This window comes from Rhododendron vialii, chromosome 1a (assembly GCF_030253575.1).
Source record: "Rhododendron vialii isolate Sample 1 chromosome 1a, ASM3025357v1".
NCBI classification, from domain to species: Eukaryota; Viridiplantae; Streptophyta; class Magnoliopsida; order Ericales; family Ericaceae; genus Rhododendron; species Rhododendron vialii.
In genome coordinates this window covers 4,752,306-4,771,901 of record NC_080557.1, presented here as the reverse complement: position 1 = coordinate 4,771,901, position 19,596 = coordinate 4,752,306, and the positions used below count along the sequence as shown (strand labels likewise).

The following is a 19,596-nucleotide window of genomic DNA, read 5'->3' as shown; positions in this document are numbered from 1 at the left end:
TCATTAGTTCGATAGTATTGATGTTATTAAACAAACCCATGGACAAAAAATGAGAAAACAAAATTCAATTTCCATGGCATATCTTACTATCAGACTTGTCATGTCCCTTCATCATACAACCGTCTTGTTGAAACTAATAGTTCCTTGTACAGAAGCCAAAACTAAAAAGCAACACTACAAATAAAAATGAAAATGGAAGCCCCATACTATTATCGAAAATGCAAAACAATGAGAGAGCTTAACTATGGAAAATTATTATATTAAGAACAAAAGAAATAATTTCCCAGTTTGTGGCACGTATCATCTTTCAAGTGATAGCATTTACCTCATTCGAACAAATCAGTTTTTTTTGTTTATTAGTATTTGAACAAATCAGTTGAAACATATGTTTTAATAGCTTTTGTTATTTGGCTTTTCTCTTTAAAACCTCAGTAGCTTTAATTTTGAAAATCTTAATCGAAGGGGCCAAAACCCAACACTTAGTAGAGCCCATAAGCAAAACAACTACTCCGTGTCTTCCACGCTTACGTAAGTTCTAGTCAAATTGAGCAAACAGCTAGAACATTTGGATACACTTCTTTGACTACGCAGAGACAGCCAATCTGTCATCCAACATTTCTTTAATTTTTTTTCCAAATCCATTTATGTATGTTGTTGACATGATTTTATTAACCCTTGAGCACTCATTAGCATATGACCAATAGTCCTGTGAAGAGAAAACTAGGATCTTGTGGAGAGGTCATGACTTTTCAAAGATCCACGGCGCTTCTCATTAGGGATCCCGCACGTTATTAATATGCGGGGTTCTATCCACAGCGCTTCTCATTAGGGATCCCGCACGTTATTAATATGCGGGGTTCTATCCACAGCGCTTTTCATAAGGGATCCCGCACGTTAACAACGTGCGGCATTCTAATCTCAATCCAACATCTCGGCCATTGGATGAGATCCGACAACCGAGATCAGAAGATCACACACCCGAAGGGAACTAATCAAAGATCAGACCACATGACTTGGAATTAAAGGTTAAAAATGCCGCCTTCTTCTTTTTTTTGTCTCTTACGATACAGGAATAACAAAATTGGGTTGGAAAAATTACGAGATCTACTGAACAACACATAGATTTAGAGTAGACATATACACGCACAGATACACGAACTCAATTCAAACCAATCCAAACCAATCGATTACAATTTACAGCCAAACACTGGAGCAGGAGATAAAGAAGTTAAATCTAAGGTGCAAGACGACGCAAACCTTTGGTAAATCACTGAAACAATGGTCGAAAACACGATGGTATTTGTTTTCGCTATCTTCGTCTTCTCCTTCTTCGTCTCTGTCGCCATTGTTATCTGAGGAAATCATCATGGAGTTATAAACAGAACCCTATTCAGAGCCGTTGGAGGCTTTGCGCGGACGTTTGTGGGGGTATATATAGAGAGAGAGAGCGAATGCCACCACGAAACCAACGAAAGGAATCGAAGGATTACGGGAGATGTTTAATTTTCTGATTAACTTTGGAAAGAAATTAAAATATGCTAGATAAGCATAGGGTGTATTAACTAGAAAAAGAAAGAAATTTGGAAAGCATTATTGTTTCCCTTTTTGATTTTACAAAAATGAGGAAAATGGATAATGATAAAAAAAAAAAAAAAAAAAAAAAAGGGATCACGGGAGATGTTTAATTTTCTAATTAACTTAGGAAAGAAATTAAAATATGCTAGATAAGCATAGGGTGTATTAACTAGAAAAAGAAAGAAATCTGGAAAGCATTATTGTTTCCCCTTTTTTATTTTACATAAATGAGGAAAATAGATAATGATAAAAAAAAAGGATTCCGGGAGATGTTTAATTTTCTAATTAACTTAGGAAAGAAATTAAAATATGCTAGATAAGCACAAGGTGTATTTTAACTAGAAAAAGAAAGAAATCTGGAAAGTATTATTGTTTCCCCTTTTTGATTTTACATAAATGAGGAAAATGGATAATGATAAAAACTTTTTTCATGGAAGACCGTTTTAATTTTCTACTCGTAATTAATTGCAGTTCAAAAAAAATTTCTAATCGACTTATAAAGGATTTAGAAACATATGAAGATATACGTAGAGATGTATGGAATGCGTGAGGTATAAGGAAAAATTAGCACTTTTCTTATTTTTTTGATTTTCTACTTCTCAAGTTTTAAATGAGTACACGATAACTTGCACATTTATGCATTCCTTTTTACTGGTGTAGATGAATAATTATAATTTCATTTTGCCATAAGATCCTCTTGAATGAAAACCTCTTCTGTCCCTAATTCAGAACTTGCAATGGATTTTTTTTTTTAATGTGTGAAGCTTATTGAAGCAGAACACGAAGAGTATAGAAGCAACTTAAATTAGGTGAGGAGGAGGATAATAACTTTTTTCCTAATTTTTCTCAGATTTTTTTTAATTATTGAAATCTAGAATGGTCAACTAAATTAACTTGCATTGGAAACAGAACAGAAAATAAAGTATCGATGCAACCTAAATTAGGTGAGGAGGAGGATAATAACATTTTTCCTGATTTTTCTTAGATTTTTTTTTTTAATTATCAAAACCTTGGAACAATTGAGGAACGAAAGAATTACTACATGTTTACTTCACAAATTAAGGCTTCCGAACAAGGAAATGATAAGGTACGTCTGGAAACGGAATGAATAAAGCACTTTCATTTTCTACTTCTTTTGCTTAGATTTATTAGTTTTATTAATTCTCTCGAGCCAGAGATCCAACAATGAGCCAAAAAATATAATTATTTTTGTGTTTTGATCCCTTTCTTTTCGCAGGGGACACAGCCTAAAATCAAAATTCATTCTTTCATCTACGTAGGAGACCAAAAACGAATTAGCTTTTCATTTCATTCATTCGTACCTGTAATCTTAATGTTATCCCTTCAAGCTATATAGGTGTATAACAACTTTTTTATCTGTTTTTCTTAGATTTTTTTTAATGTCCGCAATCTCGAAAATGGTACTTTTTAATTACCATGTTTTGTTTCACATTAGCACATGTGGAATGTTCACTTCTTTCCCCAGTGGGGACCAAGATTCGAGTCCCACGGAAAGCAAGTTTGAAATTCACGGCTATGAATAGCTTCTGAACCCCCGTTAATTAACATATTAACACCCCATTACTATATATCGCCAGGCAACAAAAAATTTATGTTTTGTTTTCCCAAATAAAAACTATAGTACATTGTAACTTTTGAGAAGAACTATGTTTCACCATCGTGCTATAGTTAGAGCATCTCCACCATAGGTTTTTTGGATATCAAATTTTGAGACGTCTAATTGGTACATAACCTTCAACAAAATTTTGAGATGTCTAATTGCTACCGAGGGAACTCTTGAAGAAGTGCTGCTTAGATGGATGCATCAGAAATTCGGACTGATTGCTGAATAAAACAACCAGCGGCCCGTGCCACAGCAAACCTCTCAAATGACTGGACCCAAAAATGACCGCCGAGAAACCGCCATTTTGGCTCTCACAAACGGTATGAGAATCCGACCACCGAGCTAGGTTCCATAACGATGTCGCATGCCGCCATTGTCATCCATCAACACCGATCCAAACATTACCAAACACCACCATCGCCATTCACCTTCATAACTATAATGTCCGGAGACCACGCCGCACCCACCGCAAAAGCTCCACCATGCCATTAGGCAATAACCGATAAACCCAAGAGACGAAATCAGCAGGAGACCCAAACAAACCTCGTCACCACCTGCCACCAGGACCGCACCTTGCCATTAAGCCAACCGGTTACACTCGAGTGAAAACCAGGAGGCAATTGGCAAAGCAAGAGAGGTTCGGTACAGAGAGAAGGGGGAGAGTAAATTAAGATCTGAGAAGAGCATCGTTGCTTACGTAGAACTTGAGAAGCTTGGTCTCCTGTTAGGAATTTCATCAAACAGTTCAGTATCAAAAAAGTATAGTGCTCAAAATTTCAATTAGAAATAAAGAAATCTAAGACACAAAAGAGTTAAAAAGTTTGTCTTTTCCTCCTCAAGCTTGTTAAAGCCAAAGATGTGGAGTCTCTTTTCTCCTTTTTCTGTTGACAAACCTTCCCTCGTACATTTTAGCTGCTTGAAGACTTCCTTGATTGGAATGTTCTCCTAAACACCACCAATACATAACAAACCCAAGATGGATTTGCAACAAAAAAAGATAGGTGTAAAACCTCGTCTAGAATGTATCTTTAATATTGTAAGTAGATTGGTATTGGGGCTTGAATAGGAGATTCAAGCCATATCATTAGTGGAAATTGGAAAATTATAGGATTTCCAGAAACAGCAAGAATAACGGCTCCAACCGCAGTTGTGTCTGGAGTCGTGGTTGAGAGTTTGTATGTAGACTTAGGAAGCTATTATAGAGAAAATTAATCCAAAATGATGTCATTGGTGGACATAAGGGGTGCCTCGACCCCGCAAACCTCCAAAAATTCACACTCGTTGTACTAGTTTTTAAGTTGATTTGCAAAAGTTCTATGGAATCGGCCCTGCAAGTCCTTAGGCGCACAAAAACTCTAAAAATTCTCATATATGCGTAGAAAAAAACTACCAAAAATTTCAAGTTATCAACTATTTTTCGGTTGCGCGTGTAAACTCAACTTTCAGTTCATCCCAGATTGGGTTAAGTATTGGCACTTCTTTCTGCCTGTATAAATATGAGATTTGGTTGGTCAATTTTTGCCTGCATTTTTCTAGAATTCATTTTGTATGTAGTAGGACTACTACTTTCGCATTGGCTTATGCCTTGCTATAGCCTAAATGGTGCAACCAAACCAAGCCAATCCTATTCTGTGATGAAAAGAAACAAGGAACTGACTTACATATCAACTAAAAGAACATATAACCATCTTCTCCAAAACAACCTCACAAAAAGAGAGAACTACTTAGAATGAAGAATGCACGTCACTAGAAGCCCATGTTCTGTAAAATCAAGAGTCCAAGCATACAAAATGTGACAAAACCAATGAACCAATATTACATGAAAAATATGCAGTTATGCCTCTTCTCGTCTAACTATATAAACCAAGACAGCAACTAGCAAATAGCGATCATGTTGAAACTAACCTCGTAAGTGTTTGAGATAAAAACCGGGCACACTCGGCTGCATGCTTGAGGTAAGCTGGACACCATCACTTCACAATCGCTCCACCAATGCCAGTCTTTACGGCAATGATTTCCTTACAGCATGAACTTAGAACATACTCTGAAACTGTATCCGAATTTGAAAACTATAATACTCAGCACACCGTGAATGAAGCCTGCAAAAGATAACAGTATGTGATTTCATTTTCATTTAACATAATACCCCTCTTCAGTCTTCCCAAGCCTAAGATGAATCAGGCACCATTAGCATATTTTCCACATGCAAAGTTTCCTGGTAAAAGAAATAGAATGAAAATTCGCTCTAACATATTAATCACCTTTTGAAAATCACGCAGCAAGACTTTAGCCAAAAAAGATTTATAACAATCTTTAAATTGCAGATTTCTACCATGCGTAAATTTTGATTGGACACCATTGGATGCTCTCGTAACTCCCAGAACTGTTTAACTTCTTTATTTATTGTTCTTATTAGCTGAAAGAAGGTACTCAGCCAGTTGCCACAAGCAAACAAGACAAATAATAAATACAGAGTGCTGATAATCTTGCTCGCTTGGGAGCCAAACAAGTTGATGATCACAGTGCAAATTCCCGCATCCACGAGGGAATTTGTATCAAACTCTGATCCCTATGATCTCTGTCTCCTTCGTTGCTTAATAGTATGATATTCCGTTGCACCAAAAAAAAGAAGAAAATACATGTTAAACCAGATGATAGCCCAACCTAGGACATAAGCAGAATGGCAGAATGCACATCACGCAAGTCTCAAGAAAATCTCAACAATTACCATAGATCCGCTAGAAACCTCCAGGTTCATGTAAACATCACTATTGACAACAGTGATTTGTTGAAACTCTCCTCCACTTGCTGCGACCAATGGGAGCAACCCTTGATAACAGTCTGATTTGTTGAAACTCTCCTCCGCTTGCTGCGACCATTGGGAGCAACCCTAGAGGTTTTTTCTTCTGCAATCATTACCCAAATCAGTAACAATACGAGGAAATAAAGGTAATTAAAATAAAAGCCATTCCAACTAGCAAAACAGAAAGGAAAAGTATCTCAATTAGAAGCTTAGGAAACGGAGAGAGAGAGAGAGAGAGAGAGAGAGAGAATCAGATCATGCCTCGTATCTTAAAACACCACAGCCAAAGTAACCAGCCAGACACATATCTACGATTGCAACCGCGCCAACAGCAGAGAGAATGCAGACAGCTCGAGGACTCATCTGAACCACTGACAATATTTTTTTCTGAAAAATGTCCTAAAATCACCAAAATCACGTAAGCACACTAACTTGGGGGGTGGGGGGTGGGAATTATGCCAGACTCCTCCATATCTAGGCTTACCTCTCCTACTAGTATGTTCAGAACATGAGGAGTGAAGTTTGCTGTGGCTGTGTCTACAGCAAGCCGACCTTCGCTAGAAAACAAGAGGCAGTAAAAAATAATCTTCAAATATGCATTGTGGAAAACGTGCATGAGACTTGACTAGTGACGGAAAATACAAAAACGATGTAAAGGCAAACAAAAGCGACATATATAACAACTATGCGCAGTAACTCTCGCCCAATGTATGCTGAGGGGTCGAGGAGATATATTCTCAGTATTACAGTATGTCATATCTATTTAAGTAGGAAAAAGTACTCCCCTTGTTTCAAAACTGTGGACTTCTTCAACGTTCAATGATACCTTGAAGAAAGAAAGTACCATCGCATGTAGTTGACATGCTTAGAAAGCATTTTAAAACTATAATCACTATAACTGTATAGTGGGTCAATTAAATCTGTAGCGAAGTTCATCTTTCTAAGGCTACCAACCCGTTTTGGACACTTATTAGAAACTACAGTTCAGATCTCCATTGTATCAATATAACTTCATCCAATTCAAGTGACTTTCAAGTTTTGACCCATAATGTGAAAAAGTAAAGAGTTACAAACTAGATTTATGAGCTTACATATCTCCACACACAATGTATGACATCATCGCCCCTGGCGCAATTTGGAAAAGATTGCAGTACAGAATATTGACACATAACTGGTGTTTTAAAGCCATGCAAGTGTAGTCCAAAGTGAACAATATTACTGCAAAATGCTGGTCTAGGCCTTACAAATAATAACAGTGGTTGCAACATTGGGAATACAGGATTGGTTTGGCAGGGAGATGTGAGACGAGTTACATATTGTCAAACAAGAGAACAAAGAGACGCAGTCATAAGTGGCTGCAAACCATTCATCAAAGTGTAGAGAGAGTTAACCAAATAGGGCTAAGCCTAGTTGGTCAACCTTGTACACTCTCTACTGAGAGGGCAAGAACTAATTCTCCTATACAGGAGTGTTTCCTAATTTATTTCTGCCCCCTATGGGGCTATTGTTGGATTCTAATATATTGGGCCTGATTTAGTGGTTGCGGACCTCACATGATTGATGGAGTATCCCATTATTGTAACTATTTCCATGTAAGTCTTACTGCTTAACATCAAAAAGAGAGAGTACAACATAACTAAAAAAAATACAGGCCTAATAAAGGAAAGCAAATGACTAAGTCACCCTCATGAATATAAAAAAGAGATGAATACAACTAAATATCCAAAATTTCCTGTCACCATTGAGAGTCGTAAAGTAAGGATCGAAAAAATGTAAAATGGCGGGACTTCCTAAAAAATTCAACCAGCTACTAAGCTGAGGAGACATATGTTTGAGATAGAATCTAATAAGAGATCAAATGAAGAAAACTAAACTAAGACATGGTAATATTGTGAGAAATTCATTCTCCATCAGAAAATTTTCCTATTTCATCCCCCAAAAGCTAGATTATGGGAGTATAACTTGGATTACAGAAGGGCATAGAGAGAGAAAATTTGTTTTTAGAGATATAAAAGAAAAAAGAAAAGAAAAGTTTTGGCCTTCACTAACAACTCAGACAACAGATCAGATCAGGACTAGTTATATAAGAAGTAGAAACTAGAAAGAATAACCTCTCCAAAGCCAGATTGACAGGCTAATTTAGGAGGATAAACACCCTAAACATCACGCTATGCAAGCAGGAAGGGATGAACCCTAACCCCCTTTTGTTTACCAGTTCAGAGAGCAATAGTGTTATAAGGATTTACTTTTTTGCAGATAATTAAACATCGAGGGACAATAGGACATAAAAATTAAGCCAATAGGCTCTCGGACACCCATCTTTCGCCTTTGATTAGACAAACTCCACTGGATGCGCAATCAAGCTATATGATACATATGAGAACCAAATCTCGGACATAAATATTGTGATCAATGCAACTAAAAACCCAAATCCAAAAAACCAAATTAATCTAGCAGAAAAATTCTAGACGCAATCAAGACAATTGTCATACCAATAACAACTTGATTTCCATACAAAAGCCTATTCGAATTATATTTATCAAGTTCATTTCAAGGGGCAAATCTAGAATCTAAAGATAAATTTTCTGCAATCCAATGACATAAACAACGCATGACAGGCCTAATTCCCAAACAGTAGTCCGATTAATTAGTAGGACTTGTGTATAATCAGACTCAAACATGAATATGCAATAATTCATATTTATTAGTGGGGGCAAAACTCACCCATAGCGGCCAGCAATTGCAGGTTTCCGGTGCCAAGAGGCTATCCCCTTCCCCTTTTTGGAACAAGATTTTGTAGGGAAGGCAAACATTCTCGTGACTCCACTGGATGCTTTCTTGGTCTGCCCCTCTTTCTCCGTACCGTTACTTCTGAATCCACATCTCCTGATTCTCCACCACAATTTACTGAGTTTTCATTCTTACCAGTGTCTGTAACCTCCACTTTCACAATGGTTGTCTCCACCAGAGTGGGTGGCAGTTGTGTCTCTCCCTCAACTTGAAGCAAAGGGACACTTGCATTGGTAGAGACCATTGGAAATTTAAATCCTCAAAGAACTGTCAAAAGAAAGCACCCATTGATACACATACATATAGTCCATGTAAGTGGCTGAGAGACAATGTTGTTTAACTCAGAATATTTATAGCACATTAGATTATATGATAACGTACATATGAGTTTGATATACATAACTCTACATTAACAAGAATAGATCTGTATATGAGAACATTTAGCTTCCCCTCTACTCACCTCTCTCTAGTATTGTGGAGAAGCCGAGAAGGACTATTTTTTCTCTTGATATTTATAGAGGAGCCACTTTTAATATGCCGATAATACACTTCCAATTTAACCATTGACCAATACGGTTATACCAAATAGAGATTGATTTCAATTTTTTTTTTTTTGTCACTTTGCAATTGACGTTCATTAATGCTTTTTAAAAAACTTGGGTCTTATTTCAAAATTTCACTAACAAAATGTTGCTAGTACGAAGACCAAAGAGGTGCTAATTTAATTGTTCTACATATATAAGTTGTGTGACTTGTAGTTTCCCCCTAATGAAAGAGTTCTGTACAGCAATGAGAAATTAGTAAAGATTGAAATAATGTGATTCTCTTTTGTTATATTTTTTTCTTTTTATCAAACTTCATTTTTGTTGGAGTTTGTCCCACATCGGTTAATTATCTCCTCCAAAACTAGTAAATGAGTCTGGGCAACCTCTCCACCTATTATCAATTGGTTTTGAGTTGGATGCTTTAACAATTTTCATTTCATATACTTAGGAGTGGTATTTTATTTATGATTGCTGAAATCAAAAAATAGATGTCACGTAGGGTATAAAAAGCGGTATCAAGTATATGACCAGTCAGCTGCTAATATTGAGCAGTATAGACCGATAAAATGATCAGTGTTGCCCTTTGATATCCAACATAGCGATATCTACTAAAATAAACTGATGTGTGAAACCTTAATCACAGGAAGGCTATTGAAGCTCGACTCAGCAAAGGCTCGTTCAAGTTTGATTCGCCTACTAAACAAACCGAACTTGAACTTGACAGTATTTGGCTGGGTTATGCTCATGAACCTAGAGTATATCTATATATCATAAGAATTTCATATATAAAGTTGAATACATATAGATTGTACAACTTGTATAGGTAATAAATTATATATGCACACAATAAAGTTCTTATGCCTTACATGTATAAATTCTTACGAGTACTATAAAGTTATATATGTATATGTTTTCATAGTTTTATATATGTATGAACTTGTTTATGTACATAGTAAAAAACTTATTTGCAACTCTAGACCTGCAAAAGAGCTTGAATACATGATATTGTTGGCTCATTAAGGCTCATAAACTGTGGAGTGCGGCCGATAACTTCAAAGATACGATATGGTGTCAGCTAAATAAAATCAATCAATCTGATAATGTAACTTTTCAATTCTTGGAAACATATTATTATTTGTTGATAGGTGATTATACCAGTTAATATTAGAAAATGGGAGGAAAATACCTTAATTAGAAGCTACTAGATATGTGGATTCCAAATTCCCATCACTGGTGGATTCATCTACCTTTTTGTCGTTGGTAAAAAAAAAAAAACGCTTTTTGATCCTAAGAAGCATCTGCCTAGCACATTGGCAGAGCATGTTCAAGGACTTGGAGTCTTGGACCAGGTCAAGAGACTCAATACCTCCTCCACATGTAGTTACCTTCTAGGCTTTTCCAGTCTCATGCTGTAAAGGTTGTCAGCATTAGTGCGTGCTCTCAAATAATCAATAAGTTTAGAAGCCAATAAACTAGACAACTTGTCTATATAGTTATAGACATCCATGACGGACGGGGCTGTTGTTACTATGTTTCATTACTAATTGCCATTCAAAAAAAAAGTTTCATTACTTGTGTATCTCAAGTCCTGAGAGAGAGTATTTTATGACAAGGTTAACGTTATTCTCAATCTGTTCGAATGCAGTTGGATTGATCTCAAAGCAGGCCTTGTATGTTATCGACACTAACAATTGGGAATGCAACTAAAATGAATGAAAATAGGGTGGTTACTTATATTTCTATAAAAATAATTGGTTTAATCACTTAGCCATTAATTAAGGCATCGGTACGGAGTTGCGTCAGCTGTGGACATAGACTAGGTTGAAAAGGATATTACAAATAATGCAAGGGCAAAAACTAAATAGCAAACCACCAAAATAAGGGAACCAACATGAATGCTTGGAGATCACACTGAACAGTAGTACAATACAAACCTTCACATTGATTTTAAGGCTGGGGGAAGGAACACTGTTATTTGATGCGAATCCCCGTGAGAAAATTAACCTTCTAACTGATCTTGTTACAATTATATTTGGCACTGTTGTGACTCATCCTCAACCTGGGGAGGATTCGAGCCCCTCAATAGCTGCAGTAAGTTGTCAAGATCTTTTGTCAGTCATTTATGGTTTGCATTTATAAAACTTCTTTAAACACGCGTTTCCTCTTTTATGACAAAGGAGGGTGTCAAATATAAGGAAATGATATCATGATGTTCCAAATGAGCAAAAAATCAGCTTTCGTTTCTCATTCCCTCTCTCCCACTCTCTGTCTCCTCCCTATGAAACAATTTTTTGCCAAGTTTAAGTAGAATCTCAGTTGGAACAGTAGGCAGAAGTTAATCATGCCATTTCTAAAACCCTCAAGGACAGTTTCAATTTTAAAGTAAGAAGGCATGTCACTAGAAGCCCACGTTCAAAACCGTCAAGAGTCAGAATGATAATCAAAGAGTCATCAAAGATCAATAAATGACACAGCATCTGGTTATGAATCTTCTAGCCCCACAGATAGATCATGAACCCAAGTACGACCATTTTTGAACTAAAAAATGGGAAGTGTTTGAGATGAAATACCTGCTCCTTAGGCTGAATCCTTGAGGGAAGCAGAGCACTGGTAAGGGCAACAGCCATAGGAAACTCAATTATATAGCGCATGAAGTATCCCATGAAAACCTGAAAACCTCATTCTCCCACTCTTCCTGCCAAGAGATTTGTCATCATGCACAATAGCTTCGATAGCATGACTTGACAAATACTCTCCACATGAAGACAGAAGCCTGCAACAGAGTAAAGATTGCAACAACATAAGAAAAATGATGAAAATCTCAGAAAAATGATGAAAATCATAAGCACAGTTCAAAGCCAATGCACAAGCTGGCTACATCCCCACTCTCACGAGATCATTATTAAAGTGAAAAGAAAATACAATAGGCTTTGTGAAATGAACAAATGGTTCGAGATACATAGATGTATTGTTGAGGCATAAGATTTTGGGTGCAGTGAGTAGTGCAGTGCAAGCTGCTATAGTTATGGGTCGAAGGGGTTTGAAGAACACCATTGGACACAAGTCACACAATAAGAAGAAATAGACAGAAAGAGCAGAAGAAGAGAAAGAGGTGACTCCTATAGGAAGGTAGGGCCAAAAATATGTTAGTTACTTACTATGGCTGAGGCTAGTGAAGATGGGCATGATGGGCAGTTCGGCTGAGGAGAGATGATCATCAGCAGTGGTGTGTTGGATTTTTCGGGAAAGGAAGACCAAAATAGAGTGAAGAACACGAAAAAAGAACAAGGAGGGAGGCAGAGATGAGAGGGAGAGGTGGTACACGGAATACAGATAGTGACATCAGTGTAGAAGAATGGAGAAAGTGGTACGTCGATGATGACAGAAGTACTCCCGTACAAGTGTCAAGTGATGTCATCTAATTTAGAGCCGGGTAAGTAGTAAATGCCAGTTACAAATATACACTTAACTTGGGCTAGCCAAAAGTGTTGATAGCAAGATAATGTTGTGAAGGATCATGATAGAACAGAACTCTATCTGTAAAAACGTTTTAAAATGCACCATTACTGTTACTTAAGGCAAAAACAATTCAAGTGGTCGTTTCTCAATTAGGCCAGGCAAAAACAATTCGAGTGATCAATTCGACTTTCCAACATGTCATTCCATGAAATGCAGGAATTGGTTCCGGGGAAACACAAGGAATTTATGGTTTTATTCATCTATAGTCCCATACACGAAAAAATTATTGATATGTAAATTATTAAGATATAAAAGCAAAACACTAGTTAAATAAAATGTCACATATCAAATACCAATCCAAAGAACTTAAACCAATCACAGACTATTTCAACATACATGATGCAACCAACATACAATGCTAACTCCGGTCCTTTTGCTAAGCAAAAAAATTTAACCAAGAAAAAAAAAACTCGTTCACTACCGTCACAACCACAACCTAACAGGTCATTAAGGTTAGCAATAACGGTCATAAGCACAATGTAATCTCAAAATCAGCTGTAACTGAACAATTACTTCCTCACATCTATTTTAGCTCATAAGAGATTTGTTACCTTATCATGTTGTACTTAGTTGCAGATCGGCTCTCCTAAGTAAGGAGAGCCCTACCGTCTCGCTCCCATCGAGACAAGAGTGCGCTCTAATATGAAGAAATTCGGACTTCTCTTTGCAAACATATGCAAGGAAGAAGAAAAGGAGAAAACAAGTTCGAGAGATTCAGGACTCTTGTCTCGTATTAGACAAATATATAAGTGTTTAGTCCGTAAATTTGATATAAAAACTATATTGGGCCGTCTTATCTCTCTCATGTTTATATACAATAAATACCTATATACATGCTCCTTTTGGCGCCCATAACTTTGGATCTTCTACATACCCTCGCTCCCGCTTCATGCAACTAAGGTGCTATAAAAGGCTGGGATTTTGCATCATGATTTTCTACATTCTAAAACTACTTTCTTGCAAAAACTCTCCTTAGGCCTCATAAGAAAGTCAAGAAGTTGAACAAACAAGGTTTGAAGCACCAATCTACAAACAAGTTAGAGAGGTCAATTTCCAACCAAAAAATTGCCAAAAAGGCAAAAAGAAGTGATATTTCTTTTATACGTTTTGCTACTTTTCCATTGATATATTATAGGTTTGTAATTATTAGCACTGATCTTTGTTCTATTATGGGCTTTCAACAAAGGTCAAAATTCTAATAGTCTTTCATTTTCCAAGTTTTAAACAACAATTCAACTTTTAGTAAGAAAATATGTAACTTTACATCGAACACGACATGTGAAATAATCAATCGTGGAAAGAAGATTGTACAAACTGTATTCGTGGGGACTTAAAGTTCAAACACATAGATTTACATATCAGCCTACATGTAAATAAATACACTAATGCTCACATTCATTGAACTAAATATCGCTTGAGGGTGAGGGTGAGGGTGAGGGGGGGTGGGGGCAATTGATGTAGTAGAATATAGGTTCATTTGTGTCTTTTAGTGTTCTTGGTGTTAGTAGAGTCCTCTGATCTATAGGCGTGTTGGTCTCTTATGTTGGTTGCTTTTGATTATTAAGAATATAGAAATATTGATAGAGACTTAGTTTCTCTCTCTAGCCTTAGAGGTTTATCCTCTTGAATGGGATTTGCACCTCTTTTTTGAATCTTTAATTCTTCCCTTTCCATATTTGATTGCATCAGTAATACACCGAGTATATGTGGAATCTTGTCAACTTGTCCCAATCCCAAAAAAAAACAAAAAAAAAACAAGCGTACGATTGCCGCTACTAAAAAGCATGCTATGTATTGTTGGGTCCATTTTCAAGAGTTTTGCTACAACCGCACACAAACTCACTCACATCACATGTACGGTCCACACACACTACACACCTCTAATGTGTGTAAGGACCCACATGTAATGCAAGAGAGTTTCTGTGTTTGTGTGTGGTTTTAGAATTATTGTCATTTTCAAACACCTTGAGACAATTGGTCCATTTTCAAACACCCTAATCCCGACTCGCATTTGCTCCCGGTTGCATTTTGCTACTCCAATGCGTATTTCGTATTGCTCTATCTAATGGATAGTTGCATCTCCACGTGCAAGTCAGGATTACACATGGGGAAGGGTGTTAAATAGCTTGATAGGCTTACTTAGGTCCATTTCTTATCAGCTTAAACTCTTGGGACAATTTTTACATTACAAAACACAACACATTTTGCTCATGTTACTCCTAGAAACTGTGTCTTGAAGTGTATGCAAGCCTAACTCCAGCAATACTCATTAAAAGGTGCAAGGCACATTCAAACCACCCCAATATACTACTTTTCGTGGAAAAGTAAACTTGACAAGTGTCAAAAGATTCTTTTATCGATTGCCATTAGATAAATTTCTCGAGATGAAAGACAATACATAATGCTTTTAGATAAATCATATTAGATGATCGTTGCTTCTGGTTAGATCTGTTTAAAGAAGGTTGGAATTCTACAACTTTCACGTGTAGCATGTTTGAAACCTAAAAGCACTTAAATTTTACAAACAAAATGCATAATACTAAAGTCATACCTTATCATTGATAAGGCATGGAATTATTAATTATTGAAGAGATATGTAAAGTCCCATCTTAGCGATTTAAAAAGGAGTATGAGTTGTTCGATCAATTAGATCACATTTAAAGCTTCCCAAAACCCATAAGTATCGTTCTCTTATCGGACTAAACGTGACAATATCAAGAAAACATGCGTAAGGTTTTGTGAAACCAAAAACCAAATTAAGCCTTGTCAGAGTAAGTTAACCACAAGTATTTTAAAATTCGGCCTAGGCGGTACCCCGCCGCCGCGCCTAGGGGCCTAGGCTTTTGTCTATGCACCGGGCTGAATTATTGGCCGCTAGGAGGGATAAATCTGCTAGGCAGCTAGGCAGATTAGGCAGGATTATGCAACTAGGTGGGGCTAGGCAAACAATTAGGCAGGTAGGTGATGTGATTTTTAAAAATTAAAGATTTTCGTGTCGTGGTAATATTATAAGGGGCTTTGGTGTAGTTTTACTATGATGTAAATACGTTTCCAGTCTTTCCAATTCTCTTACATGATCGAAAATTTCAAAACCCTAAATATCAAAACTTCGCATTAGACTCGCTATTTGGTACTATTAGTTTCATTTAGTTGAACTTTGGGTGTTGAACTTCGCATTATTACTCAGTTTCCATGTTATTAAATATTTTGTTCTATTTATGTTGTATTTGCTCTCAAACTGGGGTGGGGGTGGGGGTGGGGGTGGGGGGGGGGGGGGGAGGGGGGGGGGGAATCTCTAAAAAAAATTAAAAAAAATGGAAAATCTGCCTAATGTCTAGGGCCATAAGCGTTCATTAATCGGCCTAGGCGGTGCCCGGCCGCCTGACTAGTGACTAGCGACTCTTAGAACCTTGGTTAACCAAATTATAAGGTCATAGGCGCCAATTAATCGGACTAGGCGCTAGGCAGTGCCCAGTCGCCCGACTAGTGCCTAGCGACTTTTAGAACCTTGGTTAACCAAATTAAAATTAAGCTTCATTCAATTCAATTGGGATTATTGGCTAAATGAGTACCTTTCTTTGTATTTTTGGACAACACAATCAACTATCATTCAAGAAAAATAGCCACAAAATCCCATGTCAATTAATTGACAAGGCGTTTTAAAAGGCTCTATGTACACCTAGGCACAAGGCAAGGCGCATGCCTCATCAAAGAGAGGCAAAAGTCATAGAAAATAATTACACTTCTAAATTTCTCATACAGGAAACAAATTGAACATAAGTAAATGCTTCTACAATCTCAAATGCCATAAATTATAGTATTCCCAATGTTCAAATCACCAAATATGAACAAAATTGTAACATCCATAAAAATCTAATGCATAACATTTAGTTCCAATACATAGTAAAATAGATAATGGCACTCAAATATCTAATCATGTTCACCTAATCTTCAACACCAATTACTTCTTCATCTTCTTTGTCATTTGATTCATAACCCTCCACATTGGCTAAGTTTTCTTCAAGACTTAAACAGTTTTGCAGCTTTTGCTTCTATGTTACATTTGGTTCATCGAGGGCTAACAATTAAAGCCTTTATAATTTGAAATATGAAGAAATTTGAGTGTAGATCTAAGGAAAATTGTGAGATTCTAGCCTCATGAGCCCCACACCTCGCCGTTAGGCGTGTGCCTAAGGGTCTTAACTATGCTTCACGTATAGCCTCACCTCAGGGTGCTGAGGACTTCTCAGTGCGCCGCGCCTCGCCTCGCCTTAGTGCCTTTGCACGCGAGGCGCACGCCTTTTAAACCACTATGACAAGGTAATACTATCGTTTATCTCATGAAAGCAACGATAGTCTTGATTAGTTAGGTTAAACGACTAACATAGGAGAGAACATAATTCTTTCCATTACAAGACATATACGTAACAACAAACACATGTATACATTCCATATACATAGTCACTAGCAACATCTTCAATTTTCAATGGTGATTGTTATTGAGAGTCGATGGTAGACAATCATAGTCGATCACCTCAAACATATGGGAATTAGTACCATAGTCATATTTTTGACATACTTGAACCCGCTACTTTATCCAATATAGTGGAAAGAAAAATTTGAGTAGGCACTCAGCAACCTTGTTTTGTCCAGAAGTCTCTCACTGGTCTTAGTTGCCACTATACAGACGAGCATCATTAAGTTGTTCCATCACCATGACACCTCCAACGTATTGCCTCAATCATGCATTGTCAACCACCTCCAACATAATGGAATCACCATATTATCATTTTTTCGGTGTACTTGAACCACTGATGTTGCCCATTTCCCAGCACAGTCGATCCCCTATGCTTGCCTCCATGATCGAAGGTCGAGATAGAACATTGGGTAGCCATTCTACAACCATCTGTTTCCCCAGAACCTCTCAACATAATTGCATTTGTGCAGTAAGCATCAATATATTCCATCATCACCACCAGCGACCCCCATCGTATCTGCAACCTTTTTTGCCCAAAAATATCTTGAACAATTTAGTCGCACAACAACCTTCTAGTATTTACTGCCAATCGCTTCAACTTTATCTACAGCAATCCTTTGCCCAAAAAATCTCTTGAGACCATCTCTTTACATCAGTGCTCTGAATCCCCTATGTTGATATAACTTGTATGATTTAAACTTCCACTCCAAATAATCATTCATGGATTCCAAATGAATGTGATTTCTCTCCTTGAATCTCACCAAAATGATCCCCAATTCCTAACTATTCTAAGGCAAATTTTGGATTTAAATCATTTCCACGTGTGAGATTCTTAAGGCTCTTTACTACTATTTGGTGCAAAACAATTTGGCTTTATAGCATCGAACAAGCATCAAAAGCATAAATTATTGATGTTATAAAAGCTATTGATACCCTTCATTCAGTTATTGATGCTATAAAAGCTATTGATACCCTTCATTCAGTCACCCAACATTGAAGTTATTCCCACTTCAAGAAGGAAAGAGAAACATAGGTATTTATGCATGCTCCAAAAAAGTTGATGCACCATGTGGTCTTTCAACAAGAAAACCAGTTGTATAATCTCAAATCTCACGTACAAAGGGAACTCTAGTAAATCCAATCCCATCTAATTGGAGACAAAACAAAAAAGATGTACCTAGTGTAGCAATAGGAAAACCTATGCACATGGTATAGTATTGAGTATTTGTAGAACTTCCTCTAATTCGGACACGAGACATTGCACCTCCCATTCTGACTATTTTTATTAGATATTAACATACATGGACACAAAAGGTTTCAGACTTTCAGTATGTTTGATACTCATATTTAGAAATACGCTAGCAAAAAATTCTGACCAACATCGATGTCCCCAGTGCATATGGCATTAGCATGGACATGTGACACGACACTTACTTCTTAACATGCAAGTTTCCAAAACTTGGAGGACACAACATGTTGGGGACACGTCTGAAAAAACATATTCATGTATCATACGATATAATGAAAAATAAAGAAAATAAGACTCTACAACGTTCGCACTTATTGTGTCACAGCATTCAATGAGGTGTTCCGACAAAAACCGTTTCACCATTCACATGAATCTTTGTCATCGCTCAACCATCAACGAAATAAGACATTCTTAAGCTTCAATTGGGCCTACCATTTCATTTGACACCTTCGAAGTGTCCCATGAGTGTCCCTAGGGTCCTAGAGTGCGTATAAACAAAAAAAGATGTTTGACAAAAACTAGAACACCTTTGATTTCAGTGTACAACATGGGTCCAAAGAGCGTTGGTGGCTGAAAATTGTCGGACACCACACATGACCTCCATAAAGGGGTGCTTCATATATTGACACAAATACACAATACATATATAATGTAATATAAATATTGTGAGACATGGACATTACAAAGATATGTTGTAAATCGGTACTTTTATTATCTTGTTATAGATAGAAAATCAAAACCAAAAGCTGAAGTGCATTAACCACATTCCTTAAAAAAAAAAAAATTTGGAAGTATTAGCAAAGACCATTTCCAACGTCAACTTCTATCTGATCTCTTCTCCTTTATTTCCCTTCACTCTGATCTTAACTTCTTTCGTCTTTTTCTTAGCTTCTATTTGATCACTTCTCCTTTATTTCTATCTGATCTCTTCTGCTTTATTTCCCTTCACTCTAATCCTTAACTTCTTTCATCTTTTTCTTGGCTTCTATCTGATCTCTTCTCCTTTATTTCCCT

The 19,596-nt window shown here is 36.9% G+C and overlaps 1 protein-coding gene across 9 annotated transcripts in view; it reads right to left on the bottom strand.

The window, feature by feature from the left end:
• LOC131298849 (AT-hook motif nuclear-localized protein 9-like) overlaps positions 1-19,596 on the bottom strand; it is a 69,954-nt gene that overhangs the window by 33,447 nt on the left and 16,911 nt on the right. For 3 of the 9 annotated variants that reach the window (XR_009190555.1, XR_009190556.1, XR_009190565.1), the window contains 3 exons: positions 5,928-6,105; positions 5,105-5,298; positions 3,173-3,920 (listed from right to left, as the gene is read on the bottom strand). Coding sequence is in view for 2 of the 9 variants with exons in the window: in XM_058324346.1 (XP_058180329.1) it covers positions 6,038-6,105; positions 6,264-6,401; positions 6,487-6,559; positions 8,727-8,815 (368 nt within the window). In the remaining 7 variants the exon portion in view is untranslated. Of the gene's footprint in view, positions 1-3,172; positions 3,921-4,034; positions 4,145-5,104; positions 5,299-5,927; positions 6,106-6,263; positions 6,402-6,486; positions 6,560-8,726; positions 9,060-11,271; positions 11,424-11,907; positions 12,063-19,596 lie in introns of those variants that run through there. The other 6 variants (XR_009190554.1, XR_009190568.1, XR_009190557.1 and 3 more) reach the window with 6 other exon arrangements.